Source organism: Mercenaria mercenaria, unplaced genomic scaffold (genome assembly GCF_021730395.1).
Source record: "Mercenaria mercenaria strain notata unplaced genomic scaffold, MADL_Memer_1 contig_507, whole genome shotgun sequence".
NCBI lineage: Eukaryota > Metazoa > Mollusca > Bivalvia > Venerida > Veneridae > Mercenaria > Mercenaria mercenaria.
The window spans coordinates 23,130-44,335 of NW_026463352.1; the positions used below are offsets into that span (position 1 = coordinate 23,130).

The 21,206-nt window shown below is 35.4% G+C and overlaps 1 protein-coding gene across 2 annotated transcripts in view; it reads right to left on the reverse strand.

The window, feature by feature from the left end:
- LOC128554485 (mitochondrial import inner membrane translocase subunit TIM44-like) overlaps positions 1-21,206 on the reverse strand; it is a 28,207-nt gene that overhangs the window by 1,803 nt on the left and 5,198 nt on the right. For both annotated transcript variants that reach the window (XM_053535761.1, XM_053535762.1), the window contains exons 2-14: positions 19,008-19,118; positions 17,958-18,047; positions 14,874-14,951; positions 13,230-13,307; positions 12,478-12,627; positions 12,085-12,154; positions 10,468-10,537; positions 9,959-10,044; positions 7,020-7,112; positions 5,020-5,144; positions 3,325-3,375; positions 1,786-1,875; positions 732-842 (exon numbers count right to left, since the gene is read on the reverse strand). In XM_053535761.1, the coding sequence (XP_053391736.1) occupies positions 732-842; positions 1,786-1,875; positions 3,325-3,375; positions 5,020-5,144; positions 7,020-7,112; positions 9,959-10,044; positions 10,468-10,537; positions 12,085-12,154; positions 12,478-12,627; positions 13,230-13,307; positions 14,874-14,951; positions 17,958-18,047; positions 19,008-19,118 (1,203 nt within the window). The remainder of the gene's footprint in view (positions 1-731; positions 843-1,785; positions 1,876-3,324; positions 3,376-5,019; positions 5,145-7,019; positions 7,113-9,958; positions 10,045-10,467; positions 10,538-12,084; positions 12,155-12,477; positions 12,628-13,229; positions 13,308-14,873; positions 14,952-17,957; positions 18,048-19,007; positions 19,119-21,206) is intronic.

Genomic DNA, 21,206 nt, shown 5'->3' on the forward strand with positions numbered 1-21,206 from the left:
ACAATGTCGTTTATCAAATAGTCACGGAGGACATACGCCCAGCCCGAGGACCGAACTCGCGACCCAGTGATCCATAGACCGAGCTAAGCGAGCAGGTTCATCTCTGTTAAAATTCTAGAAATATTCAATTTCTGCAACTCCTTGTTGTGAATCAAGAAAGTGTGCCATTTTCTACACTACATATCAACTAATCCACAAGGGGCTATAGTTTTCACATCATTTTTTTTTGTTGCTTTGTCAAGTTCAAAGCTATTATGAAACAAGAGCTGTCACTAATGGTGACAAATGCATCTGCAGCGCCTTGACCTTTGACCTTGACCTATGACCTGGTGACCCCAAAGTCAGTTAGGGTCATGTACTCAATAAGTACTATCAGCATTTGAAGTTTGAAGGTCCTGGGTGCAGTGGTTCGCGAGTAAAGTGCCTTCATGCAAAAAGTTAAGGTTGTGACGAACGAATTAACTAACAAACGAACGGATGGACAGTTGAAAACTAATATACCTCCCTTCTGGGGGGCATAATAATGGGACATACGGCAACTTTTCAATTTTTGATAATGTTGTATCGGATGGTAATGCCAAAGCCCACTCCAAGAATTCCTGCAATCCAAGCTGACTGGCTCCGCACATAGAGGATTTCATTCTTAGTGTGGTTAAAACATGACGTAACCACTATGCCATTAAGTTCCCATTTCATATCAAATTATTTAAACAATTAGAAAACAGACTCACAGCATCTCCCTCTACCACCTCCCCCTTGGCATTCCTGACTACCATTGTTTGTTGAGCATTGAAGCTTATCACAAGAACTGGCCCCTGTTCCATCATTTTACCAGCAGCAATCTACAAAACAACATTGAAAATATTGTAACATATTTATGAAAGTAAAGTGTTGAAGAAGTGGTCACACAGGCCATGTGTTATAATACCTGCAAGAGCGGGATTTGACTGCAGACTCAATAATCTCTTACCACTACATGGACTGAGTACTGATCAGAAAAACAGAACCAGTCATCCAGCATAAACCTTAAGTGTGGGAATTTTTTCTACAATAAATGTAAAATGAACAGATTTAAAGAAACAAAATTATCATAACTATACTGCTGAACTGCAGAGAAGTAAGGTATCTACCACAGTGTAGACTGGTTACATTCCAAAGAATCTAATTACCCCCTTAACATTGAGAAAAATATCACAATGATGGGCAATTTACGTACAAATACATGTATTTTATTCGATAACAATAAATAAGCTTCATCTACAGGTACAAGAATGCTAAAATAACACACAAGAATATATAAGCATGGAAATAGCCTATTGTCGTCATTTCAGGCCTACAATTTAAAATACAAGATCTTGACCAGGCATATCTAGTTTGTTTGTTTTGGGTTTAACGCTGTTTTCCAACAGTATTTCCGTCATGTAATGGCGGGCAGTTAACCTAACCAGTGTTCCTGGATTCTTTACCAGTACAAACCTTTTTTTTTCTGCAAGTAACTGCCAACTTCCCCACAGAAATTATCAGAGACTTTACAGTTACATTGTACTCCAAATTCATAAATGGAGGCCAAACGACTGAAGTCATTAAGTCTTTAAGACATATTGTGAGCTCAGGACTAATTCTTGTGGATTTTGTAAATTGCATCTTCCTCAAAATTTAATCTCAGCAAACAGGACATGCATAGATATACCATGTACATGACTCATTTTCACTACCTAGACTGGCAGTATTTTGCTCTCTGTACAGTTCGGGCTACTACAAGTCTGAATAAGAATTTATACTCACATCTACATTACTAACATCCAATATTTTATTGTCAATCCGGAGGCCGTTACTTTTTGCAGTCTTGATTGGATGCATAAGAACATTGAATGGCTGAAATTATAATTCAATATTGAAAGGCATTCTAAACTAGAGCTATCACTAAAGGTGATGAATGTACCCCCCGCATGCACTGACAGTACATTGCAATTTGACGCACACAAGATTGCATAATTATGTGGACTGTATGTATATAGAATGTATGTATACAGTATAGTAACAAAAAACAAAGTCCCATAACTATGCAGAATATTTATCTAAAAGAATGTAACATGCACCATGCACAACTAGGGTTGGTACTGATCACTTGTGTGAAGTTTCATTAAATTGTGTCAAGGGGATGAGGAGATATGGTGCGCACAAGATTGTGTCTATGTATATAGTATAGTAACAAAAAAAAAACAAAGTCCCATAACTCTGCAAAAAATTTTTCTGAAAGAACCTAACATGCCCCATGCACAACTACTGTTGTTACTGATCACTTGTGTGAAGTTTCATTAAATTGTGTCAAGGGGATGAGGAGAGATGGTGTGCACACGATTGTGTCTATGTATATAGTATAGTAACAAAAAAACAAAATCCCATAACTCTGCAAATTTTTTTTCTAAAAGAACCTAACATGCCCCATGCACAACTACTGTTGGTACTGATCACTTGTGTGAAGTTTCATTAAATTGTGTCAAGGGGATAATGAGAGATGGTGCGCACAAGATTGTGTCTGTGTATATGGTATAGTAACAAAAAAACAAAGTCCCATAACTCTGCAAATTTTTTTTCTAAAAGAACTTAACATGCCCCATGCACAACTACTGTTGGTACTGATCACTTGTGTGGAGTTTCATTAAATTGTGTCAAGGGGATAAGGAGAGATGGTGCGCACAAGATTGCGTCTACGGACAGACGGACAGACAGACGGACAGACGGACAGACAGACAGACAACCTGAAACCAGTATACCCCCCCTTACAACTTTGTTGTCGGGGGGTACAACAAACATCATCTACAATCAATTAGAGAGTAGCAAAGTTAAGGACAGTGCAGATGTCCTTCAGATTTTTTTTTGTTTTGTCGGGTGTAAGTCACCTCAACACTATGAAAGACATATGGTGACTTTCCAGCTTTTAAAATAAGGCGGTGGAACACTTAAAGGCATTTTTTTTCATGCATGAATAGGTTTGGTAGCACCACTGATATTCAAATAACCAGCTAGATGGTTTCTTCATGTAAAATTTTGTGCAATTTAGTTTCACACCAAGGTGGCTGGAAAAAGATTCAGTCAGTGCATTTTGCAAAGTGTGTCATTTTTTTTTTTTGTAATTAATGCTAAATTTACTTATTTTCTATGCCACCATAATTAGGAATGATACATCCTACTGGATAAGAAAATTTAATAATGCTGGAGACATTCTTTAAAAAGAAATTTGTGGTCAAATGTTGGACAAATAATTATGAAGCATTAATCATTGATTTGTAATGTCTCACAACTTCAAATGCTTTTACTTACAGCTTCATAACACCAGTCTTTTAAAACTTCTTCTTCACCATGAGCCATTGCCTAAAAATGTATATCACTCACTTAACGATGAAGATATTATCAAATACTTTTAAACATCAATCACATGAAGCTGCAATGAGATGAGCATTATTCTGGAATTATCCAGGGTTTTGAACAATCTAAATACATAAAATATCATTCTAATATTTTTGTCTCTGTTAAAACACTTTTACGCTATAATGACGTCATGTTAACGCAGGGTTACGTCATAGTTTTGTTGCGACCAAGAAAGAGCGCTTCCATATATTATCTACAGTTTTATATTAAGGGCATATGAGAATAAAAATAATTTATAGCACAAGCATGTTTTAACACTATTTATGCACTCTGGTGGTAATACGTTGTTCAAATAATTTCACTCGGGCTGCGCCCTCGTGAAATTATTACGCCCAATGTATGACCACCCATCGTGCATAAATAGTGTTAAAGCACTCTCTTGCTAAAAATTATTTCTAAATTAAACAGAAGAGATCATTATGACTAACTTTTGTTAGCCCTGGTTCTTGAGCAATCAATGCTTGCAACAGCTGTGTTTCCCTGTATTTGACAGGTTGTGTCGAACTTGCATAGAATGAAAACTAAATATGCCAAACTTGCAAAATACATTAGTCTATTATAACAACAAAAGAATCCTTTTTACAAAAATACATCAGATGTTCACATCACAGTTTATTTGTTCTCTTGGGCTTCACACCAGCATTCTTTTAATAGTGAAGAAGGATCCAGTGTGCGCCTTCAGAAATTTTCAGGCATGGAACAACAACATCACAAGTCACTAACTGGAAGTATTCTACATACCAGAATAGGTTTCATACTTGAACAGTTAATGAACCATAGAACAATGATTCTTAATTCTTTCAGGGTTTGACCTAAGTGAAGAAAATACCATTTCCAGACTTCCTTAATCTTGATTCCGCCCCTCCCCCAAACCTCTGACTTTTGCTGTCTGTGGGAACTCTGTCCATGACAATTTCAGCAATATTTAAACATCTAATTAAAACAGATACTGAGAAATAATTAATGTTTAAGAAATAATATATGTCATCGGTGATTTGTCGCTGAATAAATCACTGCTTGGAGTTCAGATGCGAAGGAATTATATCACGAGGGCGTAGCCCGAGTGATATAATGCTACGCATCTGAACGACAAACAGTGATTTATTCAAGAGCAAATCACTAAATGAGATATATTACTTCGATTCTAACACGTTATCAAGGACTTTAAAGTACACCTTGTCGGCATGCATTAAATATTTGCCCGTTTTCAATCGGGTTCTTTTCCAGCGCGCCGTTACGCCGCTTGACGCTATGACGTAATAGTTGTGACGTCAGAGCAGTGAATTGTTGTTTAATAAATCACTGTCTCCAGCCTTCTTTGTTTAATAGGAAAATGAATCGGATCGTGTTAGAATCATGGATTTCGTAGTTAAGTCAATCCACGAAATTTTATCCCAACGAACAAATTCTCATTCATTTTAAGTTCAAAAGTTGACATGCATGAATTCATATCCCTACGAAATTGCTGTTTTGAACAAAACCACGAAATTTCATGGCCACAAAATTAAATGATTTTCCAGTATACAGTAACATCTAAGTTTTAAACCTAAATCATTGTTTTCAAATATTACTCCCAAGTTTAGTTACCTCTAAAAGATTTGGAATTACATCATACTGACACCATCGTACAAATCTTTCTGGCTCAAAATCTGGATCCATTTTACAAACTTCTGTCAACACTTCTGACATCTCTGTTTTTGAAAACATTCCACCTATAACCAGAAAAACACAACCATGAAAATATTACATGGACAATCTAATGGTATAAGTACTCTGAGATAAGTGAATTCTAGATAAAGAGTAAGTTGCAACTGTATTATAATTTCGCAATTGGCATTACCCATGGATATTGGGGAAACTATAACCATTGCAAATATTGTCCAATCTTCCATACCAGAAGCTTACAAAAACTGTAATTATAATGAAATCCCTACAAATATACACATTTATCTGAAAACAAAATACAAATATATAAAGTAGTACACAGGGTATAAATGCGGAAGTGAAGGTCAAAACCATAGGCCGAGAAGCTTGCAGACATGATAGAAGTTGGGCTAAAACCCAAAATTGGGTCGCTTACACTTTAACAACTAAATCATCACTTAATTGTAGTTTCAATGTACATGCATTGTTCACAACTCATGGAACAAAGCAGTCTGAAAGACAGCTAAATCCCCCGCCACTGTTATGGATGGTGAAAGGGTAAACCTTTGACCTTGAACTGACATGGCTGACTCATAAAATATGCACATCATCTTGATGAGGTGATTATTTGACCCAAGTTTCTTGAAAATCCTTCAAGGGGTTTAGAAGATACAGAGCTCAAACTTTTGACCTTGAGTTGTGTCCTTGACCTTGATTTGACATGGCTGACTCATGAGTTCTTGATGAGGTGATCATGAGACCCAAGTTTGATGAAAATCCTTGAAGGGTTTTAGGAGATACAGAGTAGACACAAAATTGAGAGCTCAAACTTATGACCCAGAGTTGTGACCTTGACCTTGAACCAACATGGCTGATTCATGAGTTCTGCACATCCTCTTGATGAGGTGATCATTTGACCCAAGTTTCATGAAAATCCTTCAAGGGGTTCAAGAGATACAATGGGGACACAAAATGGAAGGCTCAAAACTTCAACCCTAAGTTGTATGCTTGACATTGATTGGGCATGGCTGACTCATGAGTTCTGCACATCATCTTGATGAGGTGATCACTTGACCCAAGTTTTATCAAATTCTTTCAAGGGGTTTTAACCATTTAGGAGATACAGAGCAGACACAAAACAGAAGGCTCAAAACTTGACCTTGAGCCAACATGGCTGACTCATGTCAGAGTTCTGCACATTGTCTTGATGAGGTGATCATTTGACCTAAGCTTCAAAAAAATCCTTCAAGGGGTTTAGGAGATACAGAGTGGACACAAAATGGAAGGCTTAAACCTTTGATCCTAAGTTGTGACCTTGACCTTTAGTAAGAATGGCCGACTCATGAGTTCTGCACATCGTCTTAATGAGATGATCATCTGACAAAAGTTTTATAAAATTCAAGAGGTTTAAGAGATACAGAGTGGACACAAAATGGAAGGCTCAAACCTTTGACCTCGAGTTGTGACCTTGACCTGACATGGGTGACTCATGAGTTCTGCATATCTATTGATGAGGTGATCATTTGACCCCAGTTTCAGGAAAATCCTTCAAGGGGTTTAGGAGATATGGAGCAGATACGAAGTGTTACGGACAGATGGATGGAAGGAAGAACAGATGGAGACTTCCTATAACCCCCACCACTTGTGGCAGGGGGATTAAAAATGTGTTTATTTAAAATTTCAAAATATCAGGCTGAAAGTGTTGATATTAAATTAGTCATGGTCAACAACAAAGCATGAACAAACTAAATCTAAGCTTTTGAAATCTGCTGAAGAACTGTCATTAAGTGCAAAATATAAAGTTATATATTCATATTCTGAGGCAGAAATTATTGAGCTGTAATTTTATTAGCTGTCATAGTGACATTCACTCCTAAAGCTTGCTTCCTTGAATATTACTGCCTTATTTGTTTCAAAGACTTTACAGAGAACATTTTTCTTACCAAATAAACTAGATATTTTATCTGTGAAGAATCTTGTCCCTCGGACCACTATGTTATCACTTTCATCATACTTCATCTTTAAATCAAAAACCTCTGAAATATAAATTGTCATGAATACAATAGACTGATGATTACATAAGACAATTTTATCCCAACAAAGTTTAAAGAAGACATGTGCTGACTGAACATATTTTCATTCTAAGAATGTCTTACACAGTGCCAGAGATGAGGAAGAGCATTAAACACCAGATTATTATTCAGATGCAAGATTTATTGAAATAGATATCAAGTAAGACAGCAGAAGAAATCCTGGTAAAACTCTGAACCAATTCTGCCACAGAATGGGCAATATGGCATGTAACACTTTTTCTACAGATGCCTGCATCTCCTTTTCAGTAAGTGCACCAAAGTTTCCTACTAATTAACCATTGACAATACTGGCAATAAAACGTTTCATTTTTTAAAGTAGCAGCAAATAACACATGCCGCAATACACTTCACATTCGCAAGAACTTTCTTTCAAACGCTTGTATTAGTCATATTACATTAATTTGAAAGTGTTCAAGTCCTGACCATGTAAAAATTGAAACCAGAAATGCATTAAATTAAATATGATATATAAAATATGTATATTCTAAATAAATAATAATAAAATTACATGTATGTCAATTTCTATACTAAAACTTAGGATTCACAAGATGGGGAGTAGAAGCCAAAAAATTCTTGCAAAAGTGTTTTTATAGTATTTTGATTATGTACATTCTGAAATCTAGTAAAATTTAGTGATCTGTAGCTTTATCCATTTATTCATATTGTAAAATCATCAATTTTCATGGGGAACTTATTTCAGACATCCATAAATTCATGTCCCAAAAAATAAACAAGAGGGCCATGATGGCCGTATATCGCTCACCTGAGTACCATTGCTCTTAATGATAAGATCAAGTTTTGACATAGATCACATAGGCATACACATTAAATATCATCAGGATAAATATTTTCTTGTAACTGTCCCTTTTGACCTATCGGTCACATACTAGTCAGGGCCAATCTCCATACCAAGTTTGAGAGTCCTAGGCTCAAATGCTGCATTTTTGTACTAGCATGACTATTCCTTACCCTGGAAGACTTAAGTAACATTTAAAACCAATCTCATTAGAAGCTGCTAACATATATGAGCCGTGCCATGAGAAAACCAACATAGTGGGTGTGCGACCAGGATGGATCCAGACCAGCCTGCGCATCGCTTTTAAAGCCTACTGCAATTAGAGAAACCATTAGCGAACAGCATGGATCCTGACCAGACTGCGCGGATGTGCAGGCTGGTCTGGATCCATGCTGGTCGCAAACCCACTATGTTGATTTTCTCATGGCACGGCTCATATTCATTTACATAAAAAAATAAAGGGAGGTAATTTGTCATAAATTCAGTCAATATGTATCTAAACTGATTGTCCAAGTCCATGTGATGGCATAAATGCAATTTCAGATCAGTATCTTCATTAGTTACTGAGATATACCAATTTTAATTTGAACAAAGGGAGGTAATTTGAAATAAAATCAGTCAATATGTATCTAAACTTGTTGTCCAAATCCATGTGATGGCATAAATGAAATTTCAGATCAGTATCTTCATTAGTTAGGGAGAAATACCCATTTTAATTTGAAATAAAGGGAGGTAATTTGACATAAAATCAGTCCATAGTCATCTACCCTGCTTGTCTCAGTCCAACTAATGACAATAATGAAATTTCAAAGGAGTCCTGTAAATACTAACCGAGATAAATCCATTTTTATTAAAATCAGGGGAGGTAATCATGCCTTGTTATATGCATGTAGAAGATACAGAGTACAAGCCTTTACAACAATATATTAGATAAGAAAGTAAAAGTAAACATTTCTCAAACCAATCTCATCAGAAGCTGCTAGGTATATTCATTTACATAAAAAATAAAGGGAGGTAATTTGTCATAAATCCAGTCAATATATATCTTCACTGATTGTCCAAGTCCATCTGATGGCATAAATGAAATTTCAGATCAGTATCTTCATTAGTTACCGAGATATACCCATTTTAATTTGAAATAAAGGGAGGTAATTTGACATAAAATCAGTCCATAGTTATCTACCCTGATTATCCCAGTCCAACTAATGACAATATTGAAATTTCAAGTACATCATCAAGTCCTTTAAGGACATACTGATTTAAATCCATTATGATTAAAATCAGGGGAGGTAATCAGATATAAAATAACTCCAGAACCTACGACAGAATCTGACAGATTCATCATGGAATTCAAGATTTATTGTTGTTAAAGATCTGGCCAGTTTTCGAAACGAACTGAGATATTATGCCAATACAAGTTGTGTGCAGGTTTGATTAAAGTTGATTGCAAAATGTAGTATCTATCATATTCACAAGAGAAAAATGGCAAATTTTGGCCCTTTAAGGGGCCATAACTCTTGAACCCATGATGGGATCTGGCCAGTTTTCAAAAGGAATCGAGATATTATGCCAATACAACTTGTGTGCAAGTTTTATTAAGGTTGATTGCAAAATGTGGTCTCTATCGTGTTCACAAGCCAAAAATAGTAAATTTTGGCCATTTAAGGGGCCATAACTCTAGAACCCATGATGGGATCTGGCCAGTTTTTTGAAAGGAACCAAGATATTATGCCAATACAAGTTGTGTGCGAGTTTGATTAAAATTGATTGCAAACTGTGGTCTCTATCGTGTTCACAAGAAATTGTGAACAGACGACAGACAGACGGACGACGGGCGATCACAAAAGCTCACCTTGTCACTACGTGACAGGTGAGCTAAAAATCTATTGCCAAAACCTCGAAATTTCATGTCAACAAAATTGAATTATTTCATAGTATATAGCAATCATCTTACTGTTTACTTACTGTTAAGGAAAAAGACCTGGAAACTTACTATTTACAAATTCATTGTTGTCTTTGAAATTCTGCCAACTTTCATGCCATTTAGAATCTTTATGTAAAACTACACCAACTGTCTCACTGTAAAGATAAAATTTCAAGATCTTAAGAAAGTAAAATTCTTCACTTCTTAAACTTTACCCTGCTAAATTTATAAAATGAACTGGTCTATCATTCAATTTAGGTAATACCATTTATTACTCGAAGGGGTGTTCTCTGAAAGTTTACTAAATATTGAACAGTGTAGAACATGATCAGCCTACATGGATCTTCATCTGCACTGGTCGCAGCGGCAGAATCACTTGCTGCCAGCATGCTAAGGGTTAAGTTTATCATCATAATTATCAGTTAAACAAGTCATACTCTGCAAATGACCATTACCACTCCGACGGTCAAAGAGGGCCTTACATGCATTCTAAGTTCTATTCTTTCTATCTGATCTATGATTTTTAAACTATCTTTAATCTTTATACTGATTATTAACAATGCCAACATGTTACTCACTTGTCTGGTTCAAATATCCGAGAGTCTCGTTCTGATGGATCCAGTCTATCTGACCTCATGCGTAATTTTTCTACAATTAAAAGTGAATCTCATTTAATGCCATTATATATGATAAGATTAAGTACACCCTATGGACATAGAATTTCAATGTAACTGAATTTCAATAAGGTACCAAAATATTCTTACTTCCCAATTATTAACTACTAACAGCAACTAAAGAAATGCACCAAAGCCCAAATATTATCCTAGGACAGTTTTCAAGATATGCTCACAAAATGCTTTTTATAAAACTCCTTCAGTATGTATACGGCCTTTTGATTTCCAAACTTTTTTCTATCAAACTGAACAACTCATTTTTTGAGTGTCACAATTATCATGTCACAGTGTCACCACAGAGGCATACTGGAGAAGAACCAAACACAAAACAGGCAATTATACGATGAAAGTTGACAAATTCATGCATAATAATCCTTCAAAATGATTTAGCATCAAAATAATACATATCAAAAAGGAATTTCACCATTTGTTCTTGAACAAAAGCACCGCCTTGCGGGTGCTGACGCTCATCTTTCTGATTTTTTTTGTATAATAGAAATGTTGTCCTACCCATGATTTTCTAAGTCTAAAAAGGGCCGTCATTCTTGCAAAAAGCAGGATAGAGTTATGTTTCTTGATGTACAGCGTCTGCTTATGATGGTGAAAAACTGTTTCAAGTTTTAAAGCAATAGCTTTGATAGTTTATGAGAAAAGCTGACTTAAACATAATACTCAACCAAGAAAACTGATTTTCTAAGTCCAAAAGGGGCAATAATTATTGCAAAAAGCAGGATGGAGTTATGTTTCTTGCTGTACAGGGTCAGCTTATGATGGCGAACAAGTGTTGCAAGTTTCAAAGCAATAGCTTTGATAGTTTAAGAGAAAAAGTTGACCTAAACATAAAACTTAACCAAGAAATCTGATATTTTCGAAGTCCAAAAGGGGCCATAAATCTTGCAAAAAGCAGGATGAGTTATGTTTCTTGATGTACAGGCTCAGCTTATAATGGTGAACAAGTGTTGCAAGTTTCAAAGCAATAGCTTTGATAGTTTAGGAGAAAAGCTGACCTAAACATAAAACTTAACCAAGAAAACTGATATTTTCTAAGTACAAAAGGGGCCATAAATCTTGCAAAAAGCAGGATGGAGTTATGTTTCTTGCTGTACAGGATCAGCTTATGATGTTGAACAAGTGTTCTAAGTTTCAAAGCAATAGCTTTGATAGTTTAGGAGAAAAGTTGACCTAAACATAAAACTTAACCAGGCAACGCCGACGCAGACACCGATCAAATGATGACAATAACTCATCATTTTTTTTCAAAAAATCAGATGAGCTAATAAAATCATTGTTTGTTTTTAAGATGCATACTAATGTCACTCAGGCTGTGATCGCCTGAAACAATTCCTTTGAATCTGAACTGCAAACAATGATTTTATTCAACAACAAATCACTGTTTGGGATATATCATTTCTTAAATCAAAATTTCCATAGTTTATTCCATGATCTGAAATATGTATCTTATGTCTTATTATTATAATAGGACAAACCCTGGATTAGACTTTACCGTAAAAAAAATTGTACCTGGTGGTTTATAGTGCTTGGCTTTTGATAACGCAGTTTCATCAAATTCTTTTTTTACAGCTTTAACTCCCTACAAATAGACAATCAGATTTAATGAAAACTATGTATTAAACAGTCACCATATGAATATTTTGAAACATGTTTAAATAATCATTAATGTGAAATCATTTGATTTTTTTGTCGGCACAAAATTTCGTGGTTTTGGCCAAAACGGCTGTTTCATGGGGACATAAATTCGTGGATTTTAAATTTTTGAAGATTTTTTAAAAAATTTCTACAGGAATAGATCTAGTAAATCATTTTGTTCTAACATGTGAAACTTACAAATACTGGTAATGCCAAAAAAAAAAACCCAAATTAAAATCTGGACAAAATTATGCCCGAAGATTTTACCTTTGAAACGGTCTGTACTGTAGCACTTTCACCTAACTTCTTTCCTTGTTCTATCACAGTTTCGCCAGCCTTGCCAACAGTTTTACCCAGTTCTCCTGTCACTTCCATACCCTTTTTCACAAAGTCTGACTTCTGAACTTCTTCTAGTGTCTGTAAGTTAAATACACATTGCACTAATAATGCATGCCCAAAAACCAAATGAAGTTTTAAAGTTCTATATATTTGCCTAATAGCAATTTTCATCCCTCAAATAAAATTCTATGTAGTGCCTTATAACCTCAAAAGTTCAAAATCATAAAAATACCTAAGAATTTCAATCATGTGTTTTGCCAGCCGTTCCGATGCAATGAAAGCATGAAGGTAAGTATCTGACCCTAAAAGGTCAGACTTCCTAATTCTCGAAAGTACACACAGATTCTACTACTTGTAGCAATAGAAGTGTGTGTGCTCATAGACTCTTTTATCTATGAGAATTCAACAGTATTCAATAACACAGTTAGACGACAGTTTGCCTGTTCCTCGCCTTATGCTATGTGAAAAGCATTACAGGAAGAAGTATTTGTCTCGCTGAATTTTACTGGCTGACTAGTTACAATTAGGAGATCAACAAATTCTTCGAAAGCAACCATGATAATTACAGGAACTAAATATTTTGTATCCATGAATTTCATTGGTTGCTTTGTTACACTTGGGAGGATCATAGAATTTATGCTCCAAAGCAGCACAAACTAGAACAGCAGAAGTAAAATTACCTCTGAAACTTTACTTTTCACATCTTTTATTCCTTTTTTAAAAGTTTCTGTTGTGTCTGACTCCATACCAATATTTTCCTGTAAAATACAATACATGTTATGATGCAGAAGTAGCTTAAGAAATATAATTATGACAATGTCTTCTACCTTTAAAGGTTAAAACTTCCAAATGGGCAAAACCAAAGTCTTCTCCTACAAAATAGGACATTTCGGCATGTCTTATATAACAAATTAATTATCAGAAACCAAAATAACAAATACCCTTTATCACTTCACACATGCTACATATATTTTGAGGATAAACTTAATTTTTGAGTCGGCTAAAGGCTGAAAGCCTTTTGACGAGTCCTTGCTGTTCAGCGATTCTCTAAATGGACCGAATAACACGTGAAGGGATGTAGTTCCATTAGATTTCTCAAATTTCAAACAGTTCACTGCATGAATGAAGTTAAGTTGTGTCAATTCCCTTTGCTATGACCAATATACGATGTAATCTGTCATATTTTTGACTTGTAATTGTGCAATACTCATTAAGTATAAATGTGCATTTTAAGAATTGCGCAGGCTTACAAAGCTTGCGTAACATCCAGCGAAAGACAAAAAATAGTTCCACAGGGCTCCAGATAAGATGCGTATTAGCGTAAATTACGTATAGAAATAATGCAAATACGCATGTCTAATAATTTCTAAGCATATAAAAACGTATATAAAATTACAGAAACGCACACAATGCTTTTTTAAAAACAAAATCTGAATCGTCTGGATGCGTTAGGTAACATAGCCGATCAGCCTTAATTCTCCCACATTGAACGTATACACGCATCGTATGATTTCTATAAACTTTGCGTGGGTTGAATTTTGCAGTCAGTAAACGGATAAATTATCGGAAGAAGCTCTTACTGGTTTGTTTAGTTACTACTGATATTAAAAATGATTTTAATTCTTATTTTTCGAGAAATAAACAAATCGGCGAAACATTAAATTGTATTTTCTTGTAGTTTTTGAAATCGAAAGTAGATCGTCTATGTTTGGCTGCTTTCACGAAACGAAACAACTTTTTTATGAAAAGATTTAAATAAGAGGTAATTTAACCGTAAACTTTAATGTCAGATACTGCCAATTGCTGCTAAATGACTCCGTATCATCACAATTTGTAAAATATATTGTTAAAACTGGAGAAAAGTGTAATCGTATCCGGATATAATATTTTGGGTAAATATCGAGCTGTGTTATGAAATTTTAAGAAAAAAACTAAAAACAAACTGAAACTGGTAGACTATACTGTCAGTACATCAATCATTAGCCGACTCAGGCCCTTCAGGCCTTTGATTAATAAGTTAAAAAAACAAACAAACAGCAAACACCACAATTTGTATTTTTTTAACATAGGCTCACTAATTTTATTTCCCCATTTCTTTTAACTTCTATTTAATACCCATCACGTATACCATTTTTCCAAAGATATTATCTAAAGTGATTAATGAGTAGTTTAAATCTTTCAATGCAAAATTACCCTACAAACCCCTCAGTAAAATGAATTCCCTTCATAAATTGTTCAACACATTTAAGCTTAAACTTGGCAGGTTTGTATTTGAAATTGAACCATTCCATTCTAAAATAGGAATATAATGTACAAATACTTACAAATTTTTGTCTTGCTTTCTTTATGGCATCTGAACTTTCTAACTTCTCTTTTTCTTGTCGAAATTTCTTCAAATTTTCCTGACAACATAAGTAAACAATATTAAACAAGAGCTGTCTCCATAGGATGACACATGCCCCCGATGGCACTTTGAATGAATAGTTATGGCCGATGTTAGAGTTTAGGACCTTTGACCTACTCACCTGGGTCTTGCGCGCGACATGTTGTCTTACTGTGGTTCACATTCATGCCCAATAATTTTAAAATCCATGCATGAATGACAAAGATATGGACCGGACACGCCCATCAATGCACTATCATGAAATATGACCTTTAACGTCTAAGAGTGACCTTGACCTTTGAGCTACGGACCTGGGTCTTGCGCGCGAAACGTCGTCTTACTGTGGTACACATTCATGCCAAGTTATTTGAAAATCCATCCATGGATGACAAAGATATGGACCGGACACGTATGCACTATCATGAAAAATGACCTTTAACGTCTAAGTGTGACGTTGACCTTTGAGCTACGGACCTGCCTCTTGCGCGCGACATGTCGTCTTACTGTGGTACATATTCTTGCCAAGTAATTTGAAAATCCATCCATGGATGACAAAGATATGGACCGGACACGAATGCACTATCATGAAAAATGACCTTTAACGTCTAAGTGTGACGTTGACCTTTGAGCTACGGACCTGCCTCTTGCGCGCGACATGTCGTCTTACTGTGGTACATATTCTTGCCAAGTAATTTGAAAATCCATCCATGGATGACAAAGATATGGACCGGACACGAATGCACTATCATGAACAAGAGCTGTCACAGGAGACAGCGTGCTCGACTATTTCGATGCTGGATAGTGAAACTGGGCACATCTGAGGAAACTAGAGCTGTCACTGGAGTGTTTAATGACTCCAATTGTGGATGAAGATATTGCACAATAGCCTGAGTCTATGTCAAAAATATCAACTTAAAGTAATAAGAGAGGTAAAGATAAAATGTATCAAAACACTATATAAGTATATCCTAAGCAAAAAGGGGCATAATTCATTAAATATTGGTGCCAGAGTTATGCAGCTTGTGTCATATAGTGTGGGTGATGATGTTGAACAACTATTTTAAGTTTGAATCATATCCATGCAGTAATAACAGAGACAGAGTGAAAGTGCATCAAAACTTTAACCTAAAATTCTAAGTAAAAAGGGGGAATAATTAATGAAAAATTGGTGCCAGAGTTATGCACCTTGCGTCATATGGTGTGGGTGATGATGTTGAACAACTATTTTAAGTTTGAATCAAATCCATTCAGTAATAACAGAGACAGAGTGAAAGTGCATCAAAAATTTAACCTAAAATTCTAAGTAAAAAGGGGAAATAATTCATGAAAAATTGGTGCCAGAGTTATGCACTTGTGTCATATGATAAGGGTAATGATGATGAACAATTGTTTAAGTTTAAATCAGATCCATTCAGTAATAACAGAGATAGAGTGAAAGTGAATAAAACTTTAACCTGAAATTCTCAGTAAAAAGGGGAATAATTCATGAAAAATTGTGCCAGAGTTATGCATCTTGTGTCATATGATGTGGGTGATGATGCTGAACAACTATTTTAAGTTTGAATCAAATCCATTCAGTAATAACAGAGGTAGAGTGAAAGTGCATCAAAACTTCAACCTGAAATTCTTAGTAAAAAGGGGGAATAATTCATGAAAAAATGGTGCCAGAGTTATACACCTTGTGTCATATGATGTGGGTGATGATGTTGAACAATTATTTTAAGTTTGAATCAAATCCATTCAGTAATAACAGAGATAGAGTGAAAGTGCATCAAAACTTTAACCTGAAAATCTAAGTGAAAAGGGGGGATAATTCATGAAATATTGGTGCCAGAGTTATGGCCCTTATGTCAGATGATGTGGATGATGATGAGGAATAAGTATTTCAAGTTTGAATCAAATCCATCAAGTAATTACAGAGATAAGTTGAAAAAAGAGAAAGTGCACCAAAACTTTAACCAAGGTGGGGACGCGGAAAGACGCCGACGCCGGGGCGAGTAGGATAGCTCTCCTTATACTTCGTATAGTCGAGCTAAAAATGACCTTTAACGTCTAAGTGTGACCTTGACCTTTGAGCTATGGACCTGGGTCTTGCGCACGACAGGTCGTCTTACTGTGATACACATTCATGCCAAGTTATTTGAAAATCCATCCATGGATGACAAAGATATGGACCGGACACGAAAATTGTGGACAGACTGACAGACCGACAGACGGTTCAAAAACTATATGCCTCCCTTCGGGGGCATAAAAAGAATGTTATGTTGACTTCTTTTCTCCCTGCCCACTCTTTTAAACACTTCTGTCCAACATTATTATTCTATATGAGATATAGCTCACCCGCTTAGCTCAGTAGGTAGAGCGCTGGTCCACTAATTGCAGGGTCGCGAGTTCGGGGTGTATGTTCTCCGTGACTGTTTGATAAACAATATTTGTGTCTGAAATCATTAGTCATCCACCTCTGATTCATGTGGGGAAGTTGGCAGTTACTTGCGGAGAACAGGTTTGTTCTGGTACAGAAAGCAGGAACATTGGTTACATGTAGGTTACATGTAACTGCCCCCTGTTACATGACTGAAATACTGTTGAAAAATGGTGTTAAGCCCAAAACATACACACTATATGGGATATTTTTCTTTCTAATTTATAATTTACGAAGAAATATGTTACTTGCAGTGAACAAGTCATAAATAGCACACAATCTAGGAAAACTGAAATGGTCAGCAAACAACTTGAACATAACTGTAATACTGTTAGAAAGAAAACTAACAAATCTGTCAGGCACAGCTAAAACACATTTTTCTGACTGAACCTGACATCTTCAAGACTGCAATAAAACAAAGTGGGGATATAACCAATAAAAGAGGCATAAACTAGGAGCGTTTTGTTACAAAAAGTTAAAACACACGTCTCCGCCCTAGGTATACCTATAGCTGTGGTGGCCATATTGTGCAGCTAATCATGATTGTTGAAAAAAACAACAACATTTCAGCAAATTCTTATAACCAAATTCAAACAAACTTACATTTAAATGTTTGTCTTTTGAAAATCCTTCCTTAAGGTTTTCATATATATTCTCAAAGAAACCTTTCCGTCCATCAGAATAGCTTCTCACCTGAAAACATTGAGACATTCACATAACAGAATTCAATGACAATAACAGCAGCACTTGTATATCACAATTTTAAATAAAAATGTACATCTTATCATTTTTGTAACTAGTCAAATTGCTAATAAAATGCCGAACTTTCTAAAACAGCATTTCAAGCTTTTCTTGATGCACACAAAGTCTGGCTGGTAATTTCTGCCTAGATTATATAGAACAAAGGCCAAAGCAGTCTGACATTTTGAAGTCACCAATGGCAAGGTTGTAGTCAGGAAACGGTTTTCTTGCTAGAGTTTTATCACCTTACAGTGAGGAGCCAAAACATCCAGAGACGTACAAGTTTCCAAGGACTTTAACAGTACATTTTTTTATACATGCTCTTAACAAGGTTGTAATTTACTTTTATAAAGCATATTTTTTTCATGTCAACAAAAATAATTCCCCCTATATGAATACAAAACTAGACCTACTTTGTTTCACAGACGATTAATAGCCAAGATGCTAACATAAGTCAGGTGGTCTGTTGGTTCTTTAAGATTGGGTAAAAAAAGAATGAAAAGATTATTCTATTAGAATTTTATATATAATACAAACCTATTTCGCACAATTCATCAAATACAAGAATTTATCACATGTTTGACGTCGCAGGAGTGTAATAAAGCCATTAAATAAAAATGATAATACACTAGTGTAATAAAGCTTTGACGTCAATGTCGTTTATAGTATAGGAGACGTTGGTCAAATTGACTTGTTTATATAGTAAAAGAAAGTAGAATTTTTGATGTTTCGACAGGAAAGGCTAACATGTGATAAAAGGAATATTACATTTGTGACTTTCCACATTGAATTTATTAAACTTGTTGGAATTTTATTAAACTTGTTTAATAAATTCAATATGAAAAGACACTCATGTAATATCCTCTATATTTCTTTCTAGTGTAATTCTCAAACATATATAGATAAACTTACCTGACATGTAAAACTATCCTGGTGTCTCCATGGCTTACACACTACACAACTACTAGCCGCTGTCACTTGCCTGTTATAAGAACATTCTCTGCAGAATATCTGGTATAAAATCTGTAAAAGTAATATACAAAATAAATTAACTTCATATGCAGAATTAATTTGGACTTGTAGATTGAAGAATAATTGATAAACTCTTGATTCTAAAATTGTTTCCATGATATCACAAGGAAAAACAGTTGAAACTTATTTCAAATATCTTGCTTGGATTTTTCAAATTCTACTGACTACGCAATTGGACTAACTGGATTGTATAATGGGTTGCTTATGACATGTGTTTGTTTGCTAAATGGGTTTAATGCCATTTTTCAACAATATTTCAGTCACAGGGGTACATCACATAAAGGTTTTGGGGTAGTCTGGGGTATAGTAGGGGTTACTATACCCTAGACCACCCCAAAACCTTTATGTGATGTACCCTGTGATTTCAGTCATATAACGGTAGGCAGTGTTCCTGGATTCTGTACCAGTACAATCTTCGCAAGTAACTGCCAACTTCCCCACATGAATTATCAGAGATGGAGGACGAATGATGAAAAACACATTTTTTTTTGTCAACGTCTTTTATCAATGGCAGTGGCTAGTGAACCGTCACCGGCGCAGCAGACCCGAGGTCTAGTGCACCGTCACCGGTGCAGCAGATCTGAGGTCTAGTGCACCATTATTTTTGTTATATATAAAATATAGCCTTTATGTAAAGTTTAATCAACAGATATTTTCACCAGTAAAATGCAAGAACATAACTAAAAGAATGAAGTAAGATAAGCCTCGACTTACCTGTTAATTTACCGTTTTACCTTAAAGCGCTGATCTCCGTTCTTCGGCAACAGTGGTATCCATCATTTACTAAGCTATTTTCGAATGAATTTCATTGATCTGTTTTTTTTTTGTTTTTGTTTTTTGTTTATTTTTTTTATTTTCATGAATACCGTATATCGTTATTTTTGTCAATTTATTTTATTCGAGTTGAATATATAAGAATAATTATTGTCTGCATTTGGATATATAATTATGTATGTACATGTATATCAAAACTGAAATTCGACCTTAATTTCAGATTTATTATGTCAGTGACAATTGACAGTTCTACCTATTCCCCAGTCGATTCATAATGATGATACCGTCAATGGCATACCTTTAGGTAGATCATGCTTTTTTCGTGATCTTATTCTCCCAACAAGTATCATTATTTACAAACCTTAGTGAAAACAGACAATACATGTAACTAATCTTAAATGGACATAAATATACTAGCATGCTATTTATGAAAATTAAAAATTAATTATTTCTTTCAATGAAACTCATAATGTCATAACTGAACGTTCTTCTTAAGAATAATTCCGCCATAATAAACTTTCTAAAAATGTAAATGGGAAACACCACTTGGCTTGGATAAACACTGAAATAAAAAAGTTGCTTAAACTAGAAATGTGTCCATGGGACACAGATGCCCCCACTACATGACATTAAAATGACAATTTTTTCCCAGGTCAGGGGCCAGAACTCCTACAATACTGAATGAATCCGGACGCGAAACCCCAGGTGCACAACTGCACATGCTGACCAACATTCCTGTAAACTTTGGTGATTCTAGGTCAAATACTTTTGGAGCTACGTGCGACACAACATTAAAATGACCAATTTTTTACTAAGTCAGGGGCCATAACTCCTACATGACTGGATGAATCCGGACGCGAAACCCCAGGTGCACAACTACACATGCTGACCAACATGCCTGTAAAGTTTTGTGACTCTAGGTCATATACTTTTGCAGCTAGGCATGACACAACATTAAAATGACCAATTTTTACAAAGTCAGGGGCCATAACTTCTACATGACTGAATGAATGCAAACGCGAAACCCCAGGTGCACAACTACACATGCTGACCAACATTCCTGTAAACTTTGGTGATTCTAGGTCAAATACTTTTGGAGCTATGCGCGACACAACATTAAAATGACCAATTTTTTAGTAAATCAGGGGCCATAACTCCTACATGACTGGATGAATCTGGACGTGAAACCCCAGGTGCACAACTACACATGCTGACCAACATGCCTGTAAAGTTTTGTGACTCTAGGTCATATACTTTTGGAGCTAGGCACGACACAACATTAAAATGACCAATTTTTTACTAAGT